The sequence below is a fragment of the Drosophila nasuta genome, chromosome 2R (genome assembly GCF_023558535.2).
Source record: "Drosophila nasuta strain 15112-1781.00 chromosome 2R, ASM2355853v1, whole genome shotgun sequence".
Classification (NCBI taxonomy): domain Eukaryota; kingdom Metazoa; phylum Arthropoda; class Insecta; order Diptera; family Drosophilidae; genus Drosophila; species Drosophila nasuta.
In genome coordinates, this window is record NC_083456.1 from 16,095,712 (window position 1) to 16,115,973 (window position 20,262).

General features: G+C 38.8%; 3 protein-coding genes across 5 annotated transcripts; 1 reads left to right on the forward strand and 2 right to left on the reverse strand.

Moving 5' to 3' along the window:
* Positions 1 to 129: 129 nt before the first annotated feature.
* LOC132785954 (acyl-coenzyme A thioesterase 9, mitochondrial) lies at positions 130 to 2,429 on the forward strand. 2 transcript variants are annotated; one of them, XM_060792291.1, is made up of 4 exons: positions 130 to 276; positions 324 to 415; positions 472 to 714; positions 1,118 to 2,429. In XM_060792291.1, exons 1-4 carry the CDS (start codon positions 221 to 223, stop codon positions 2,104 to 2,106), a joined length of 1,380 nt encoding a protein of 459 aa, XP_060648274.1. In that variant the 5' UTR covers positions 130 to 220; the 3' UTR covers positions 2,107 to 2,429. The 2 variants fall into 2 exon arrangements, with proteins under 2 accessions (XP_060648274.1, XP_060648275.1); XM_060792292.1 differs by having other exon boundaries at positions 327 to 415.
* LOC132785956 (large ribosomal subunit protein eL6) lies at positions 2,170 to 3,263 on the reverse strand. The gene is made up of 2 exons (XM_060792294.1): positions 3,102 to 3,263; positions 2,170 to 2,940 (listed from the first exon to the last, which is right to left on the reverse strand). The coding sequence occupies exons 1-2, from the start codon at positions 3,210 to 3,212 to the stop codon at positions 2,263 to 2,265; spliced, it is 789 nt and encodes a 262-aa protein (XP_060648277.1). The 5' UTR covers positions 3,213 to 3,263; the 3' UTR covers positions 2,170 to 2,262.
* A 3,456-nt stretch (positions 3,264 to 6,719) lies between these two features.
* Positions 6,720 to 19,993, reverse strand: LOC132785953 (cyclin G). 2 transcript variants are annotated; one of them, XM_060792289.1, is made up of 6 exons: positions 19,868 to 19,993; positions 9,815 to 10,662; positions 9,515 to 9,754; positions 9,081 to 9,455; positions 8,785 to 8,999; positions 6,720 to 7,142 (listed from the first exon to the last, which is right to left on the reverse strand). In XM_060792289.1, the coding sequence occupies exons 2-6, from the start codon at positions 10,640 to 10,642 to the stop codon at positions 7,067 to 7,069; spliced, it is 1,734 nt and encodes a 577-aa protein (XP_060648272.1). In that variant the 5' UTR covers positions 10,643 to 10,662; positions 19,868 to 19,993; the 3' UTR covers positions 6,720 to 7,066. The 2 variants fall into 2 exon arrangements, with proteins under 2 accessions (XP_060648272.1, XP_060648273.1); XM_060792290.1 differs by lacking the exon at positions 19,868 to 19,993 and adding an exon at positions 18,279 to 18,843.
* Positions 19,994 to 20,262: the final 269 nt, after the last annotated feature.

Consider the following 20,262-nt stretch of genomic DNA (forward strand, 5'->3'; position numbering starts at 1 on the left):
ATATTATTTGTTGTAATTGTCTGGCAAGCGAGAGATGTTAATAGATTAGAGAACCTTTGCCAAAATGCTCGCAATTATCTCTGATTTGAAAAAAGCTTACGGAGGCGAGAAAACTTTTGTTGAGTGTTCACTGCAAATGTTTTCAATTTTATTTCCTCCTACATTTTTTTTGTTTTTTTCCCCCCACATCAGATGAGTATTTTCTTTGGATACGTTCAAAATGCAGCGGATGCGATGCCTAATTAGTTCACGGCGGCAACTGCCGCTTTTGGCCAGGTAAGTAAACTTATTTCAGTGTCGTTTTTTATTACGTATACGTAAAGTAGGCTGTTGCCGAGCTCTGGAGTGAGATGTTATGAAACTGGAGAGTACCTCAAAACGCAGTCGGATCATTATTCGGGCACAATGGCAGAAGGTGGGCTAATTATTTCAAATCTGTTCATTAGTTAGAAAACTTTCTTCCACCTGTAGTCGGAGCCAAGATACGGGAGAGAACAGGCGTGGAGAGGGGTTATCATGTGGTGCCCAAGTCACGGAAACATTTGCTGGAGCATCATCCCAAAAAGGAGCAATTGCCGGCACGCAGCATGCAGGATTCCTACACGCACGCCATATTGCCGCTCAGCGTGGATGAAATGGCCAGAGAAAGATACATCAATCACTTGGGACGCGTGCGCATGGGACGCCTCATGGAGGAACTGGACATGTTTGCAGGTGATTATAGTTGGGACTTTGAAGAATTTTATTACATTTAATTTAATTCAGAACATAAACAAAAAAGTACGAAATATTTTATAATTTATTTAGTGGAAAAGTAAAATTAAAATTTTTATTTGAAAGTTAGACTACAAGGCTTAATTAATTTTCTATGATAAAAATGCAATAGAAGCTAATATTTCTAATTTTAAGAAAATATGTAATATATGAAAAAATTATTAAAATTATATAAAATCTATATTCAGTTTCCACTATTTTTGAGCTTACGTAAAAAAATAGGAATTGGATATAAAAATTGATCCTTTCCTTACCAAAAAAAAAATTATAATACAATTTTCTCATTATCATTAGAAATATGGTTATATTTTCGAAAACAAATTTAAATTTCTTTCATTTCCAGTTTGGCTTTGTCATCGTCACATCAATATTCCGGATCTGCCCAAGGATGTGCCATTACCGTACACTTTTGTCACGCTTCTCGTCGATCGCATCGATTTCTCCGACATTGAAAATATCCAAGTGAACAAGGACATTGAAGTAAGCGGCTTCATATCGTGGGTGGGCAACACCTCCATGGAGGCAACGATCTATACCCGACAGCTATTGAATGACAAGTATTTGAATGTGACCAAGGCAGTGTTTCTAATGGTGGCACGCAATGCCATCAATTCAGCATCAGCGCCCGTTAATCCCCTCAAGCCAGCCGATGCCGTGGAGCAAAAGTGCTGGGAGGAGTCCGATGAGCGGCAAAGGAAACGCAAAGCCACCGAATCCCAAGGCGTGCTGGTGTGGCCACCACAACAACACGAGCAGGCCATCATGTATAATCTACTCCAGCGTACGACGCCCAAGGATAGCTTTGATTTGAATCGACGTGCTCTGCCACCCAAATGCAATTGGATGGAGGACAGCCAGCGATCTACTATGATGAATCCGTTTCCAGAGAATCGCAATGCACACAACACCATTTTTGGCGGTTTCCTAATGCGTCAGGCCATCGAGATTAGCTTCATCACGGCCAGCATCTATATGCGGGGTCGCCCCATCTTGATGTGCTTGTCGGACATTAGTTTCTTGCAACCGGTGAAGGTGACAGCGTTTCTGCAGATGACCGCCTATGTGGTGTACACCGATCAGAGCTATATACAGGTGATGACCGTGGCTAAGAATTGGCAGGCGGAGAGTGGCGAACCCACGACCACAAATGTCTTCTATGTCACCTATAAGGCGGACAAGATTGTTGATGAAGTATTGCCACGCACATATCGTGAGATGCTTTGGTATATTCACGGCAGACGCAAACTGATGGCTGCACTGAATCTGCGACCCGATTACCCCATGCCCGAAGAAAAGGAGAAGCAATCAAATACAACGATGACTGCGAAATAAATAAAAACAAAGCATTGCAAGGGTTGTGTGTTTCTTTCATACCTCAGACACAGAGTTCTCCGGTTATTGTAATTTTGTTTTTATTTGTAATCAGCGGGGGCTTGTACAAAGTATTTTAAAAAATCCTTAAAAGTGAAGCGCGCGATGATCTTTCCCTTAGAAGCGCAGACGGTGTGGGTATTGGGAAGAGTGCAGCGCAAACATGTTCTGCAAGTACTTCTTGAAGAACTTGCCCTCGGGATGTGCCTTGATTGCCTTCAGCAGAGCGCTGTCGACTTCCTTCTGGTCCTTCTTGCGCTGCTCGTTGGGCACAAAACGCTCCTTCTTGGCAGCAAAGATGTCGGCCTCACCAGACTTCTTCTCCTTCTTGGCCTTCAGGCGACGGAAGTAGGCATCATTCAGATGCTCGGGCACCTGGAATGCACCCAAATCCACACGCGACGATGTGCCGATAACGTAACGCTGCGACACGCGACGCAGTGGGCACGAGTTCAAGGCGAATGGACCAGTGACCAGCAGCAGGCCAGAGCTCAGAGTCTTCAGCAGCACAACGCGCTTGCCCTGATGACGACCAGCCAACAGAATGAGGACAGTGCCGGGCTTCAGGTTGCGGCGCGTGGTGCGCTTGTGCTCGCTGAAGTTGGCCTTGGATGGGCGCTTCTTCACGAAGGTCTTGGTTGGATAGTTGGCCTTAGGTTTGCGCAGATAGACGGTACGCTCACCACCGTTCTTGGGGCCACCGATCTTCTTCACCTTCTTGATTGGCACCTTCTCCTTCTGCACAACTGGTGACTTCTTGTCCTTAAGGCGGTACAGCGCGCGGCGCTTGTACATCTGTATATCGAATTGGAAAAGCAAAGCAGAAATCAGCAAGATGCCCATACATACACCACACACACAAACACAGCACGTTGTTCAAAGGCAGCGGCGTCGCAACCACATTTGGCCCATCACTTCACATGTTGATTTTTGAATGTGTTTTTTCGAGTTTTTACCTGGGCTTTGGAGTAACGCAAGACACCGCCCTTCAGGTACGAATTGAGGGGGTGCTTCTTGCCCTTTTTGGCCGATTTGGCGACCTTTTTAGCTTTTTCGACGGGTGCCATTGTGAGAAACACGTGTACACAGCACAAAAATTATTTAGAAAAGGAAGGTTATGTGTCACGGAGTTGCCAACACTTGGCAAAAACACAGCACGTCTGTTATCGATATATTTCTTTGCAGCTCTGGCGTTTCGTATTTATCAACACTGAATTATGCAGCATTGCTGTGCTTTTGTATCGATAACAAATCGATATATGTGCTGCAATTAATTATCTACAAGTAATTATCGTGATCGACGAAATAAGATTTTAAAAAGTTTGTCAACCACCAATTTAAAACTTTCCGTAATTAAAAAAAGAACACCAGTGAGTTTACCATTTAATAATACTTTTTTCCATTTATTGGTTTTAATGTGTATACAATGAATTAAATCACGATTTTTTGTTGTTCTTCCTTATGTTCTTTTACAGCTCTCTCTCTTCTATCCGTTTTTACACATTTCGTCAGTTTCTTACTTAAATTGTTCATTTGCTTTTGCCACGAACCGCAATGAATGTAAATATAATTGAAAATAAATAAAATGAATGATAGATAATTTACAAAATGAGTAAATATTCAAATGAGTTTCAATTTGAAATCAAAACTTTAAACCGTTTTTCTCGAGCCATCACATCCTATGTCCAATATTTCATAGTCAATTAATGTTGTAAATGTTTGCTTGCAATGCGTTAAAACATACAAATTTAGCTCAAGTCTAAAATACAATTTTGTTTTGTTTTTGGAAAACTAAAAACTAAATTAATGCCTACAATTTAGTACATGGGTTTTTAATTTTTTTTTTGTACTAGCAAACCATCAAATAATTGTACATTAATGGGAGATTTTTGTTTTGTTTTTGTTTTTTGTATGATTTGTATGAATGATAGTTTTTTCGTTTTTTTGTTACTTTAAAATGATTCGTCTCTTCTTGCAAATATTTTACTAACTCCGCGCTAAATACATGTAAAATTTGCTAGTTGTTTAAAATACATACAATTAATTCAATCAAAATATCCGACTGCTCTCAGCAGAGAGTTGACGGCACTTTTTGTTTGTTTTGCATTTGTAGAATGGTTGTTTCTTATGTCTAAACTTTTGTTAGTTTGTTTTTGTTGTTGTTGTCTCTTTTCTTATTTGTCACTTTGCCATTATTTAAAGTTAGACTAAGATTAAAAATTGTTTTGCAGCCTGGCAATGAACACACAGTTTTGTCTGTCTCGCTTAAATCTTAAAATAGTAATTCGCCTTTTACATTTCTCGGGCATTTGTTTTTAAATTGTGTACATTTGTTTGTTAGCTTAAAAAAAACATGAGTATTGCCATGGTTGTTTGAAATTGGGAATGAAAACTATTGCACATTCATTAAAGTCATAATGTGTCACATAATGCATGAATTATAGTTTTTGAAAATTGCAATACATCAAATACTTGTATGTTTTATTTACATTTGTTTTTTATTCAGGTGTGCAGAGTGCGGAAAATGTCGCATTTTTTTCGACTTTGAAAATTTTTTTGTTTTCTTTTTTTTTTTGGTAAGAATGTACTCACATTATTAATTGGTCAAGACGTTGGAGTTGTGGCGGGAGGCGATCATCTCCAGGGGAGTGAGGCTGGATGCTGCACACACACACGCACACGCACACACAGACAAAGGTAAATAAAACATATTTGTATTTGTTGCAAATATCCATCAGAAATTGAATGCCACTGTGCACAGTGACACGCGCATTTATTTAAATTTACAAGAAATGGGTTTTCTATCGAAATGTATTCGATGTCATTTTTAAAGTGTTGTTTGTTAAGAATTTTTAGAATTTAAGAAAGTTTTGTTGTTTTTATTCTGCGGGTAGCTTTTCTTTTGATGTTCTCGTTTCATTAATTTTCCTTTCATCTCTTTATCTGTTCAATATTTCTTTTGTTTCGCTCTCTATTTCAGAGAGAGCCTTAGTGATTGGTTCTCTTAGTACTCCCTTTTTGCCGTGTATATATTCTGTACTATATAATGCATCATAATATTTAATCAGAACGCCGCGCTTCAAGTTAAAAACATATTTATAAGATTGTTGCTAATTTGGAGCTGCGGTAATTGTTGTCTGGTTTTCTCTTGTTTTAGCTTTTTTGCTGGTTGTTGTTTTGTTTTTTTGCTATTAGCTATGGTTTTTGTTTTTGTTTTAATAATAGTATCTATAGAATATTTAGTACAACATATGAATGGTTTTTGTTTTATATTTTTTGTTGGGTTTTTTGATTTTTTTCCTTTTTACAAGTGTTTTGCTTTAAATAAATAAAATAGTTATTAAATTATATAACAAAAAAGAAAGTGAAATGTTCATAATATATGCATACGTTAAGACTATGTATGTATATAGAAAATTGATCACCGTTGTTGTTGCATTGCATTGATCTCAATACATTTCGTTCTATCGAAAGATCTTATTTGTTGTTGTTGTTTAACAAATAATAACAAATTCTCAGTTAGCTCGAAACTAATGATGAATGTTTTTTTTTGTAATTTTTGTTTAATTCAATAAATTTATCGCTGCGAATCCGTTTTACGGGTTTCGCTTTGAAACATTTCTTTTTTGTTATATAGAGCAAAAATATGTCGACTACACACACAACTACATAGTATTGGTTTTTGTTTTGTTTTGCTTGCATTTATTATTAATTATTACTCTGCGATCTTAGTCATAGTTCTTGAATTCTGAGCGCGGCCAAAATGATTGATAAATCTGATGTTACTTTTTTTCTTTACGGGGCTTTTTTTCCTATGTCTCTGCTGAACATTTTGTTATCTAACATTTAACTGTCCCGTTTTATATTTAATGAAGTTTTGTACTTTTTTGGTTTTTTTTGTGTTTTTTTTTCTCATTTACCTTTTACTTTTCTGGCTTATGTGTTCGTGGGTCCATCGTTTTTTTAATAAGTTTTTTAAGGTGTTTTACAAAACAAACATGGAGAACATAAAAATTATATAAACTAATTTGAATTGGGAGGGTATAGAAGATTTAGTTTAAGATATTTTTTTTGTTTTCTTTTTGATTTGTTTAAGTGGTTTTTTGAATTTTTTTTCCAAGCGCTACCGACAAAAAATTGCTGTTCCGTTCCGTACGCCTGTGATTTGGGGGTCGTCATCAATTCTCTCTAATCGTGTTTCATTCACTGATCTCAAAAAATGGTCCGGAACGACATCAATCTTTTGTATGATGGTCCGCAGCATTCTATTTTATATATATTTTTTTTTGTAATTTTTTTTTCATTTGTTTTTTGTTGTTTTTTTGTTTAACGTATTTTTCTTGTCTTGCCGCAAATAAATCGAAAAATGAATTTTCCATGTCGCCTAGTGCAACGGAATCATCGCTGGCTGACTTCGCATTTTTCAATAGTTTCTTAAATGGTAGAACCAGCGTAAATAATATTTATGCATATGCTAAACGAATTATGATGCACTTTAGCAAAATATACACACGCACACCCATTTACACACACTCTCTTTCTCTCAAAATAAATCTATCTCTGATCTTTTGTTGTTTGTCAAATTGTGGGGCAGTTACTTATTTGTTGTTGCTGTTGTCGTTGTTGCTGAACTCCCTTGGAGTCGTGGTGGATATGTCTGATGTTTTTGTTTTGCTGCAACATTGTTACTGCTGTTGTTGCTGCTGCCACAGATTTGCTTGTGTAGTGTAGTGTAGTGTGTGTCAAATGGATGATTCCTGCTGCTGCTGTTTGCTTTCTGCTTGCTTGCTTTGCTGTCTGCTGTTGCTGCTGCTGCTGCTGTTCAATCAAATCAAATCTGGCCCCGCCAATTGTTGTCCGTTGGTTTTTCCTTTTGGGGGCTGCTTTTGCTTGGATGCTGCTTACTTGCTGCTGGGTACTACTAACATTGTTCGAAAATTGGAATAATGGGTGAAGTTGGCCAATCCTCCTCCTCCTCAGAGCTAATACTCTCGGTTCTGTAATGCAAACAAAAAGTAAATACAAAAATATTATTAAATATCATTATCATCAATCAAGTTGGGTAAAATGCAAGTTGAAGGTCGGTCGTCAGCGTTCAAGTTCGTGCCTATCAGCGTTGATCAGCTGATTTGAACAAAATACTAATATATATAGCAAACAAAAACACCTTTGCACAAGTGCAATACACGCCCCCAGCGTCGATCTCCCTCCCTCTCTCTCTAAGGCAATAAAATCATTTGCGAAAGTCACAAGGTGCATTGAACTCACACACAAGTTTATGACTAATTTTTAATTTGGAACAAAGAAAAAGTTATCAGATAAGACAACAAGAACAACAACAACAATATCGACTACAAGGCCACGAAAATTGTTTTGTAGTTGCATTGAAATCTTAATACCCTAATGCCAAAAAGCTAGACACGCGTATATATTTGTATTTGTATTTTTAGCGAACTTTGGTCTCGCTGCTGCGGAGCAAATTGAAGGTCAAGTTTAAATTAAGTAATCAAACATCCACGTTCCGTTGCGTTGTTTACGGCTAAGTGTTTGATCTACAGCACAGTAAAGTAAGGAAACTAATTCGGTGTGATCTTGGTTAGGGTATTTTGGGATGAAAGTGTCAAGGCTTTTCTCTTCTTTTTTTGGCGGATGATATTGAGGCAATGTCAGAGGCGGACAGAGGAAATACGGCCCACGCATCATCATCGAATGGCATCTCGCATCTCAATTGACGCACGTCAAGCGAAGCGAAAGTATTTCGTAATGTTGGCAAATACTTTGGTGACAACCCTCGGCTATGATTCGCTGTAGATGTATTTATGTGTGGCACACTCCTCCCACCTTGTGCACCCGCTCTCTGCTCTGATAAGATTGTTGACGAAAAAACATTTATATACGCAGACTCGCGCGTTTCGCGCCGACAAAACAAAGCAATATAAAAAAATATAATATAATACATAAACATCTCTATATTATGCATGTTTCAGTGTGTGCGTGTGTGTGTCTAACTGTTTGTTGTTCTTGTTGTTATTATTGTTGTCAGACCACTTTTGGCAAATGCTGCGAGTTAGGCAGGCCAAACCAGACGGACAGACGGCGAGACGGACGGACGGAGAGAGAGACAGCCAGTGAGCGAGTCGGTCGGTCTCATGATTTTCTATGCCTCTTGTTGATCGCTCGCTTGTTATTGTTGTTGCTGTTGTTATTGTGATAATGAAATCGCGTATTCTAGAAACTTGTTTACGCCAAACTCGACACAAGTCCACACACGCATACACGCACACTCGCACATAGAGCGTACACACGCCTACATACAAATTAGTCCAAAGAGTCGACATAATAGTGCTAAAAATAAGCAAACGGACTTTGTCGATAGCAAAATGGAAAGAAACAAAAAAACATGTCATAGACTGATTTTTGATTGCCCAACTTTACACAACCCTACTAGAAAGCTGTTCAGTGTGACCAAATCAACTTAAACAGTGCAGTTGCACTTGATTTTCAACTAATTTAGAACTGTTATAATGCAAGATATTCTTAGATTATTATAGATCTGTTATAATCCAAGATATTCTTAGGCCTATACAATCGTAAACAAGTCGGATATAAACATAATTATTCAATATGGTAGACACTTACCTTGAACGCAGGCCGTCGTCTAGAGCATTCGAAATGCCTTCCTCGATGGTGGGCAAATCCGATGAGAAGCGATTGGTCGGGCGCAGGACGCGCAGCGTGCGACTGGAAAGTTTCCAGACAAGCCGCTGCTTGTAGGGCGCCTTATTCTGTCCGTTGTAATGGGACAGAATGCCCGAGACAATGCTAAAACCGCAGGTGAAAACGCGATCGGGAATCTGCCAAGTAAGTGAGTAGGAATCAATTAGTTACAGTTACAGTTACAGAGTAATAGCTTAGGGACTAACGGGGACACCTACCCTCATGTATTGCTGCAGGAAGAGTATGTACTCAAAGACATGCTTGAGCTCAGGGCTGCCGCGGGTGTAGGACTCCTTGATGTGGAAATCAAGATGCAGACAGATGAGAACTAACGCCAGTGTGGCGGGCGTAATCACCGTTGTCTTGACATCGCACAACAAGATCTCCAGGCGATTCTCCAGCTCTTCGAGCTTGATCAGCTGCTGATAGAACTTGAAGAAATCACCGCCAATCTCCTTCGCCAGATTGCGGAAGAGTGCGTAATAGATGCGCAGGTAGCTTACTGAAGTGATGGGTGCATGTCCCATCTGTACACCCAGCTTGTTGGCAATCACGCCGGCCATTCGCTCCAGATCGCCAGCGGTACAACCACACTATCAAAATGTATTAATTAATCAACAAGTACTTGAGTATTTTCGAGCTGATAACTCACCTGAGATATTGTAACCAGATCGTCGGCAGGAATGGGCTTCAAGTCCAGCTGCTTGATGGCCAAATGGAAGGAGGCAACGCTCATGCAGGCCATATGCTTGGGCTTGACGGCCATGCGATCGAGGAAACGATCCACCAGGCTCATGGCTGAGAAGAGCACATCAGACGGCAGCTCGTACCACATCTTCAGGCATCGGAGCACATACGCCGATCCATCGCGACCACCTGCAGTCACCTCACGCTGCAAGTGGAATATACGATTAGTTCTCTTAATTGAAATAAAGAGATCTTTGAAACTTACCCTCGACTCCTTGGGCAGTAGCAGCACGGTATGATATTTGTCCTGCAGTGCGTCGTACTCCTTCAGGGTCTCGTACAGTTCATCGGAGGTGAGTGCATGCAATTGATCCTCAAGTTTCTTCAGTGCTGTTGTTGGCTCAGCTGCTGCTGCTGGACCAGCTTCGGCTTCCAGTGATTGCTGTTGCTGCTGTTGTTGTTGTTCGTACTTTTGATATTCCAAGCCAGCAGCACCCGGTGTCCCATACCGGCCCTCGTTCGCAATCCTCATCCAATCAGTTGGCATCTCTGCGTTGTTGTCAATGCCCGATTTGTTGTTGCCACCAACCAACATTGCTGTCGCCGCCGCTGCTGCAGCCTGTGCCGATGTTGAGGGCTGCTCATCATCGACCAGGATAGCATTAATGCTAACTGCATCCATATTGTTGTTGTTAATGTTGCTGTTGCTGGCGGCGATGTTGCTATTGATGATGTTGTTGTTGTTGATGTTGATGGGCAATTCAAGTCCTGGCATTCCCGACGACGACGACATCGATGACCTCTGCTGCATCAACTGCTGCTGCTGCTGCCGCACCGCCTCACGAGCCTCAGCCTCCAGCTGCTCTTGCAATTGGCAATACAATAGAATCTCCTGCTGCTCCTGTTCGTATTGTTGTTGCTGGTATTGCTGCTGTTCGTATTGCTGTTGCTGCTGATATTGCTGATGCTGGTGCTGGAGCTGCTGTTGCTGTTGTTGTCTGTGGTATTGCTCTTCTTGGGTTAGAGTATTATCCAAACCACTATCAACGACGGCGTATTCGGCGGCAGCAGAGTAGCGTACAGGGACAGACATTGTGAGGGCTGGCCTAGTACCTGTTTTATATATGGCAAGGGTTTTTTTGGTTTCAAGTTTGTTAAAGCGAAAACGCAAAGAAAATCTCGTTGCGTTTATATAGGCCACAAAAAATTGAAAATTTGTTTGATATTTGGAATTTATTTTCAGCAAAAGCCCAAGAGGAAATTTCAAGCAAAACTTTTATGTACTTTAGATATCAGCGAGTTCACCAAAAAAGATGTTCTCTCAATCTGCAGCTCGAAATTTATGAGACCGAAATAATTGCAAACGCTTCAGGGATTATTTATTTAGACAAAAAAATCCACTGCTGGCGATAAATGCAAACCGAAAATAAACCAAACTGTTTGCTACTTGTGCTGCACACACTGGTCTAAAGAGCCCAGAGCCGAAGAACAAAGAAGTTATAGTATTTAGAGAAGTGGTGATCGAGATATGAACTCAACCTTTTGTGCTCTGAAGATGGCTCAAGAAACCTTAATGCAATTCTTTCAACAATTTGCAAACAGTTAAACAAACAAAACGCCCTCAACAATGACACAATAAATATATGTATGTAAATAAATATATAACAATTGTTTTTTTTTCAGTGTACTACGACAATAACGATATCAACGATCTATTTTCTCGCTTCAATCAGTCAGTCGAATGCGTACGCTGTTTAAATATGTATATAATATGAAATTATATAAAGAAAATTTCGATCGTCAAAGTGGTTTATTATGTGTTCGCTCAATGCTTGTCACGATAATAAACGCTAGACGATGAAATTGATTATACAGTGTATAGTTTTTATTTTGGTATGCTCTTTGTGGAGCTGTTGTTCAGATATTTTTCCCGTAGTGCGTGGAAAAACCTTTTGTGCTAAAATGTAAAACTTACTCGCTGCAAAAATTGCGCAATCGAATTAAAAAAATGTTAATAAATTATAATAATAATAAGTGTTATACAAGAAAATCATATACGAAAATTATGTTGATCAGTTTAAGAAATGTTAAATGAAGTTAATTAACGATCAAAATGTTTTCTCAAATTGCAAATACTTAAATTATTGCTTTGTTATTTTGTCGGGCAAGTGCATTGCTCTTTTTGTTGTTGTGTATTTATAACTGTATTCAATACATCGTTGAACGAACTTTATTCAAAAGGAGAACTGAGTGCCAGCCAAATGACACCTGCACAGTGGGACAAAGTGCATGTAATAACAAATCATACTACATATGTACAATACCCGTTGACATTGGTATACATTTTATTTATTTCTTGACCTCAAAATAAAACAGAAATCTGAAAATTGTTCACATTTTTATTCAAATCACAATCATGTCACAAGGTTGGGGGGATGGGGATGGGGTAGGTATGCGATCGTCGCCTCAAGGCGAACCACGTAAATAGCCTCTTTATGTTTATGTAGTATGTATATCACACACACACACACATACATTATATCAATTGACAGACATTTGTTTACCAAAAATTCAACTTCCCCTAAAGTGATTGATTAAGTTTTTGCCTAAAAACAACGATTAATAAGAATACAACGACGAAGAGAAAAGAATATAAAAACAAAAGCTCTACTACGGAACCAACACTTGAGCAAACAAAGTGGCCGCCATCTTGCTCCAATTCAGCGTTCGCTCGCCATCCAGCTAATAATACGCACACGCACACTTATACACACAAGCACACATACTAGTAAACATAAACAGAGCATCGGCTGGGATTGAGATAACAGCAACAAGCAAGCAGCAGCACTCCCAGGGCTGGGCCAAGCTTTCTCTACCGAATGGGATGCGATGGTAAATCAAAACAAAACATTAAATAATCTAAACACAGAGCTAGAGCTAGCTGATAAATGACATAAATAAATGCAAAGAGCTAAGGCAAACAACAGTTTCGAAATCTGAAGCTGGCAATTGAAAAATGGGATACAGTCGCTCTGCTATTTATAGAGAAGGCTATTTCAATTGTAAACATGTGTCCCTGTTCTGTCCCTGGGGCTAAAGACACCACACTTCAGGGGTAGGGGTTATTGCAATGTGTTGTTTAATAACTGTTGTCATTAGCCTGCTTCATGGCTAGATTAAAAAACCCGTTCACCACAAGGCTAAAAGCAAACTACCACAACAGACTATCAAAATATTTAACGAAGGCAAAAAACCAAATTTGGTATTTTCAACCCGTTTATGTTTTTAAATGTGAATCAGATAAACTTTTGCTTAGAATGAGAGTTCGACTTTCGCCAAAAACCCGACCGCACCTTTTAATCATCGCTCGATGCAATCGCATTACGTCGAGTTCTCCACATATGTAAGTGGTATGAATCAACCCAACCGATGAATATATGTATATGCGTCAGATTATGAGAAATACCATCAGCTTTTTGTTTTTCACAATTTGTATTTATAAAAAGAGACGAATCATACTTTTTGACTTCCGTTCACGAAGCACAACAAAAGAAACCACAGCTTCAGTTTCAGCCACTTGATGCTATGCGAGCTATTTCAATTCAAGGTCGTACACCCACAAAACTAGTTTTCTTGTCTGAGGAGCATGACGCTGCATCTAATGAGTTTTTTTCTTTCTGAAATCTTACAAAAGTGCCAAAGTAACGGCATCATAGCAGAGCTTAGCTTAGGTCAAAGTTTAACTCTCCGCTTTGACGCACATCAAAACTCTACAAAGCGTAACAACACAAAGAAACATAAAAAAGAGAGGTTCAGAACTGAGCTGAAACTCGTATTGTCAGCTTACGACACACTTACATGTGTGTGTGTTAGTTGGTCTGCTTACTGTATACTTAATGTAATGCTAGTGGCCTTACTCACACTCACGGAGAAATCGTTCTATTGATCTCGTTCAAGGCTCATCACACACATCCACACTCTTAAATAGATAAATTGTGTATGTAAATGCTGATATAGTATGTTGTACACACATATTTTTCAATTCGAATCAACAACAGTCTCTAAAACGAATTATTTTTTAGTTTTGCTTTTTGGTTTCTCGCATATTTTCGAATAACAGGCAACAAAAATATTATTACGCGCTCTGCTGACGCAAAAAGCACGTACACACAATGATATGGTAAACACATAAATGTGTGTGTGTGTGTGTTGTAGTAGTCTATGTAGTTGTTTTTATTTATACACGAGCTATACCTAGGCATCTGCTCGTTGTTGCTGTTTTTTTTGGTTATTGGTATTATTGCCGTTGACTACGCAAACCACTTGGCCAACATTTGCGAGCAGAGCGCGCTTTTAAAAAAAATTTCACTTTTTGCCTATTTTCGTAACTACGCGAAACGTTTTAAACGAAGACGAACAAAATGGGCGGCGTCGCCTTGGTGGGCATGGACAGCTGTTCAGGTGTGAAATATGCACACACACACACACACACATACTTATGTGTATTGCATGGAACGACGTTGTTTTTACAAGCATTGCAACTAACGGTTAAAAGAGATACAGAGGAAGAGAGAGTCGACAACAAAGAGTTTATGAGCACATAAAAATGTAAGAAAAACGAAAGTGAACTAAAACAACACTGTCTGTCTACTGTTTGTCTATTTATGTTGTTGCTTTTTTGGATAAAGTGCACAAACAGAATCAAAACAAATCAAAACAAACGCAAAAAACTTAAAAGCTTGCAAAATATTTTCGTCATTTTTATTTGCGTTGCGCCGCCGTCGTCGTTTTAATTAACAACAGACGCAACGCACACACAGCAAGTGCAAAGGGGATGGCAATAGTCTCACTTTACTGTGTGTGTGTTATGTACACCTGAACACAAGCGAGACGGCGGCAGTTGTTGTGAGTTACTTTATTGTTGTTTTATTTTATGCTTTGCACTGTCTATTTATCAGCGCTTAATTGATGGATGGGCTGCGCACTGAAAGCGGCTGAAGGTCAACAAATGACAGCCCCTTGACGCTTCAAGCTTGAACAGTAGCTGTAGTTGTAGCCGTTGTTGAGATGTTGTTATTCGTTTTGAATCGCAGATCTCTCCGAAAAGAGCTTTCGAGCGATTTAACTGGCTGATGCAATTGTTGTTGCAAGCAGCAAAGCAGGCAATGTGAAAACCACTGCTGCGTTGCTTGCGTCACGTAGCAAGCGCAGACAACAGTTGAAACAGGTACAACATGAACAAAATAAAAAAACTGGAACCCAACAAAGCTGACGCTTAGAAGGAAAACCCCAAGTTGATCTCTGGGGCTGTTGTTGTGCCAATGCCACCATTCCCCATTTTTGGAATAAAAGGCAACCCTTGGTCTAAAAATAACAACAAAATGTTGGGCTTTGATGAAATTATCACTTGAAATTGTGCAGCGAACTGTTAAGGGCGGCCAACCAACGCAACAAAGCAACAACCCCCACCCAGGAAGCCAGACACAATTATTTTCAACCCTCACACGCACACAAGCAAGCCTAGCTATGTATGTGATATGTAAATATTCCGTTAAGTGCGAAACGCAGCAAAAGAGCGGAAAGGAAAGAACGCGGCTGCTGCGCAGTCGCAACGGCAGCTGGCTACAAACATAATAATTTATTACATTTCAAGTGAACAGCCTATTTTTATGCCATATAAACAAAAAGCCAAAATAAAGAAGGAAATTAAACAAATCTAAACAAACGCCAAGAGCCGTTTGATTTATTCAGCCCCGCCATGGGGCATTGTACTCTCATATTTCTATCACTATCTCTCTTCTACCTACACGAAAAAGTCATTTCAAAATTGATTCGGAATCATGCGACGAACTTTGTATTTCCGTAGTTTCCTATTTTCAATTCCAAAACACTATCAGCTAAAATCGTATAGCAAAAAATTGCCGTTCATGGCTCGTCTAGACTTATCTGTCAATGGACTCACGGCATGAATTGAATGTTTTTGCATTTCAATTATCGCTCGAAATAAAGCAAACTGCATGTGTTTAAATTTAGTTTTCGTTATCGAGAACCACACAAAAGGAGAAATGCACTCAAGAATTTCTGCACTGTACATTAAGTGTTTTTCAATATAAAGGCGATTTCAGCGCAGTGCAAAATAAAGATAAGCGATAGTTGACGTAAACAAAGTGAACTTTGCTTTTCTAATGTCCCCTAATAGTTTTTAGGTTAGGTTACATGATATATTACAAGCAGAACGCCCACCGGATACTGCATTTAGATAACGTAACGCTACGCTCTTTGTGTTACGACATTTTATCAATGGAGTGAGCTTCGCTTATCGATTGTGCTTTATGTTGTAGCATTCCATGACGTTGAGAGCGCGACAGCGATAAGCAAATTGATCTTATCGCACGACACTAGTCATTGTCATTCCAAGTTCCAGTTCGGGTTCCTATACTGTTTCCAATATCGAAAGCCGTACAACTGCTGCCAGTGGAAACAATAGGATAACAAGAGAGGCGACAGCTGCTTCCCGCTGCACAGGGTGGTTCGATATCAGCTGCTGCAGCTGCTCAGCTTGCCATTGGAATGTGTCAGCACCTCTCAATTGAATTAGAGACGCACCTTCAAACGAACAAAAATATCGAAAAGGGGTGGACTGACAACTGCTCAAAGTCGATTTCGGGTTGGCGGGGCACGAGCTGCCATTGTTGCCGGGAGCACCTCGGATTACCGCCACAGGGGGTTGCAAAAAAGTCTTCTTGACTGTAGATTAACTTTCGCTGTCCGCATTTTAAAAATGCTTATTGAGCTCATTTGAAACGCCCCAGGGAGGGAGGGACAAAAGCGTAGGGTCGTTTTATCGATATCGCTAGACAAAAGCTGTACTCATCGCTTTTCGGGTTTATGCGTCATACCAACAACCGTTAAATATGTTTCAATGTTCCCATCAAAGTGATAAAACAGCTGCTGTTATTTTTTTTTTTTAAGTTTTTTTGGTTGTCTCTTCTACTAATTTTTGAGTTTCTTAAGGGACTCTCGAATTTCATTTGCGAGTCGCGACAGTTGTCGGCAAATTTTGTGCAGACAGTAATGAGATATTTTCAAACCTGAAGATACAGGTAGAGAGACAACATAATGGTCATATAATGGACATAAAAGTGCATCACTACAAGTGAAATCTTACGATAGAGCAACGGCGACAACGACGAAGACGTCAAAATGTGAAACGGATTTACGGGTAATTTGTGGAGCGGCGGAGATGTGATGACCACAGTGAAGTCAACGAAGTCGAGTCAAGATCAAGATGGCTGCGCACTCTCTTTCTCTCTCACACGCTCTCTCTCTCTACCTACAGTTGTGGTCACACTCACTCTGGCACACAAATGACCTGAGGAAGCAAAAACAACAATAGAAACATACACAAAAATGCGCGCCAACGCCTCGCACCACCAAAACAACACATATGAAGAAAGAAGACGCTGATGGCCAAAGCAAAAGTTAAAGGGACAAACAAAAACACGAACATGAACACATACACTCCCACACACACATACAGCTGAGCTGGGTGTATGTGTGGGAGCCCTTGTCGAGGTTATTGAAAATGTTAAATAGGCACATAAAATATTTTTATGAAAAAACCAAAAAAAATACGAATGTTGCATTATTATTATATGCTGCTAGTGATTTTTTTTCGTTGTACGCTGGACAACAAATTGAAATCAACAAATATGACCCAGAAAGCAAAATACGAAGCTGAAGGTGAAATCAACACTGTACGACACAAAATTTATAGACTTTGCAAACAGCCAAATTATTCTCTCTTTTTCTCTCCTCTCATTTATTTGAGGAGTTTTGAAACAAGAACTGGCAAAAGTTTTTGGGGGTATGTAAATAAAACTACAAACAAGTATAAATATATATTTTCAATTGGCTGACGCAATTTGTGAAGCTTGCACTAACACCAGGAAGCATACACCGTTGTATTGGTGCAAGAATACAAAGCGAAAATCCAAATGGGAACACGAACATTTACGCATACTTACACAAACTCTTTGTTTGCGCACTGTGAATGTATGTGACACAAAGTCAGAGAGAGAGAGCGAACAAGAGAGCCAAAACACTTTGGAAACGAAACACTGACACAAAGTGTTGTATGTGGAGCTCTCTTGCTCTAAGCTCATCGAAAGCAATAAAACGACAATGAGAAAACAATTGATGTCAAAAAAGCAGCATAGGGTAAATAGACACACACTACTGAATATATTTTATGCAAAAGTATTGTCACACATACACACAGCATCTGATGAGCATAATTGTTTGGGTAACTGTACTACTGGGGTACCAGCATAGTTTCTCTCCCCATCACCCCAACATCGCATAGCTAACAGCAGCTCCACTCCTACTCACACTCACAACAAATACATAGACGCATACGCACACACTTGCATAGTGAACAGACGGGCGCATTCATCAACGCACACACATACATGCATAACAAAATGTTCAAACAGCTGGGAAACGATTTGGGAAGTGAAACAAACACGTAAATTGTTTCTACATTTTTTCGTTTTTTTTTTTTCTTGTGCATTCAAACAAATGCTTACACAATTGTATACTTGTATATATGTAATTATTCATGTATATTCTTTTCTATGTATTAATACGATTTAATAAATCAAGGCCTTTTATGCACGCAATAAAATTTTCTTTACAATTTTTTTTTTTATTGTATGGGTTATGCTTACGTTTTTACAGCCATTTTGTTGTTTTTATGTTGCGCAGGAATGTTGAGATGAATATTTAATTTAGTTTAAGTTGAGAATCTTGGCGAAAATATTGATATTGCACTTGAAAATAAGTGTAGTTGTTGTTGTTGTAATGTTCGATTGGTTCTTTTGTTAGAAATGGCTACACTAAGTATTTAACTAATTTGTACTGCAAATTGTATCACAGTGAACTTGTTGTTGTTTGTTGTCAAAAGTCTTTCTTTTTGTTTAAGCCAACATTTTCTCTTCTCCTTTGCGAACAGTTTGTGGATCGATTTTTCCCACACACCAGTTTAAAAGTGGTAGGTTTTTTCCCATCAGCTGAACATCTTTTAGCTGTGTTTGTTGTTTATTATTATTGACTTGGCTACTCGTTGATTAGTTAAGTATATTCATTTGACTTTGTTGTATGTAGGTGCTAAGTAGTTAAAAATTTCAATTCAAATTATAAAAATTTCATTGCAAACACACACAGAAATGTACAAATAAAACGCGCACTCTCTCTATTATAATCCAAACGGTCTTTACTTTGTTGCTTCCAAATGTTAACTGACGTTCCAAAACGAATGGGAAAAAACGGACGGTTCCAAAACAAATGAGAAAATGTTGCCATCAACATTTGTTGCGAGAGAGCGCAGAAATGTTGCGTAGCTGCATTGTGTATTTCTGTATTTTTATGCGCTTATTTGCGTCTTTCTGCGATGTGGCAACACTGTCTGCTAGGTGGCAGTCCAAAAATAGCGCGCGGTATTTAAAAAAAATTCTGGCAAGCAACATATTTTTAATTTACTGAATTATGCGAGTGAAATAGTGCTAAATATTTCACCATTTATTTAAATGGCTGTAAAACATAAAGCAACATACATATACATATACATATATAAATATATTTATATAACAATTAATGAAATAATCAAGAAACATTTTGATAGCTGTTACGATTTTATCGCATTTGGAATTCCCTGATAAGGTGTTAAGCGAAGAAGTTTATACTAATTTTTGCTGTGATGATTACACGATTTTGTTGAACTTATATGCGTAGTTTATGATAGTAAAAATGGTTTTTACAAATTTTCTACAAATAAACTGTTGCCAAGTGGTTTTCTGAATGAACAAGCGGGGGCGGGGTGAAAAGTGTGTTCGCTATTTCATAGGAGAACATGCACACAGGCACACATCTGGCATATGCGCAAGTGTGTGTATGTGAGCTTCCAGAAGCAGCAACAAGCTGAATTCGAAAGGAAATACGCAATAGAAAATGCAAATTAAATGCATGTGTGACAAGGCACATACTTGCATTTGTTATTTAAATTCCATGTTCACTTAGTTGTTAAAAATAATATAGAAAAGCTAAAAGTAAATAACCATTTTCGATTTCGTCACATTCACTCACGCACACAACTAAACACATACATATTCTTATTGGAAGAAACGCGTGGCGCACTTCAATGGCAAAGGTGGCATGAACTTTCTCAGTGAATTTATATAAGAATAAAGTCGTTTTTTGTATTGAATAGCAGTTAACAGGAATGCGGTTGAATGAAAAAAGCACTTTTTGTATAACTTACCCGGATGCCTCTGCGATTTTATCAGTATTTGGCTTCTTTTTTGTGAACTGCGACACGACCAAAATATATGAAATATCTGAAATGAATGGACGGTCGCAGCGTGGCCGCATGTCGGATATCTAAAATACGCTATTTTGCGTCGAAGAATATTCTAGAAAATATACTAGCAAAATTCAATGCAAACGGTCACACTTGCTAGTTCCAGGTAATTAACTAGCTGGTTTGCTAACCACTGAATCATGTAAAAAGACTTAAGTTTAATTTCTTTTGAATATAAATGCGTAAGTTTTAAAACTCCAAATTAAGCAATTTCAATCATCTGTTTTATATTTAGTGAGAAATCAGTAAAAAGCCAAAACCACACCAGGGCTGCATGAAACCATAACAGCTGTTGC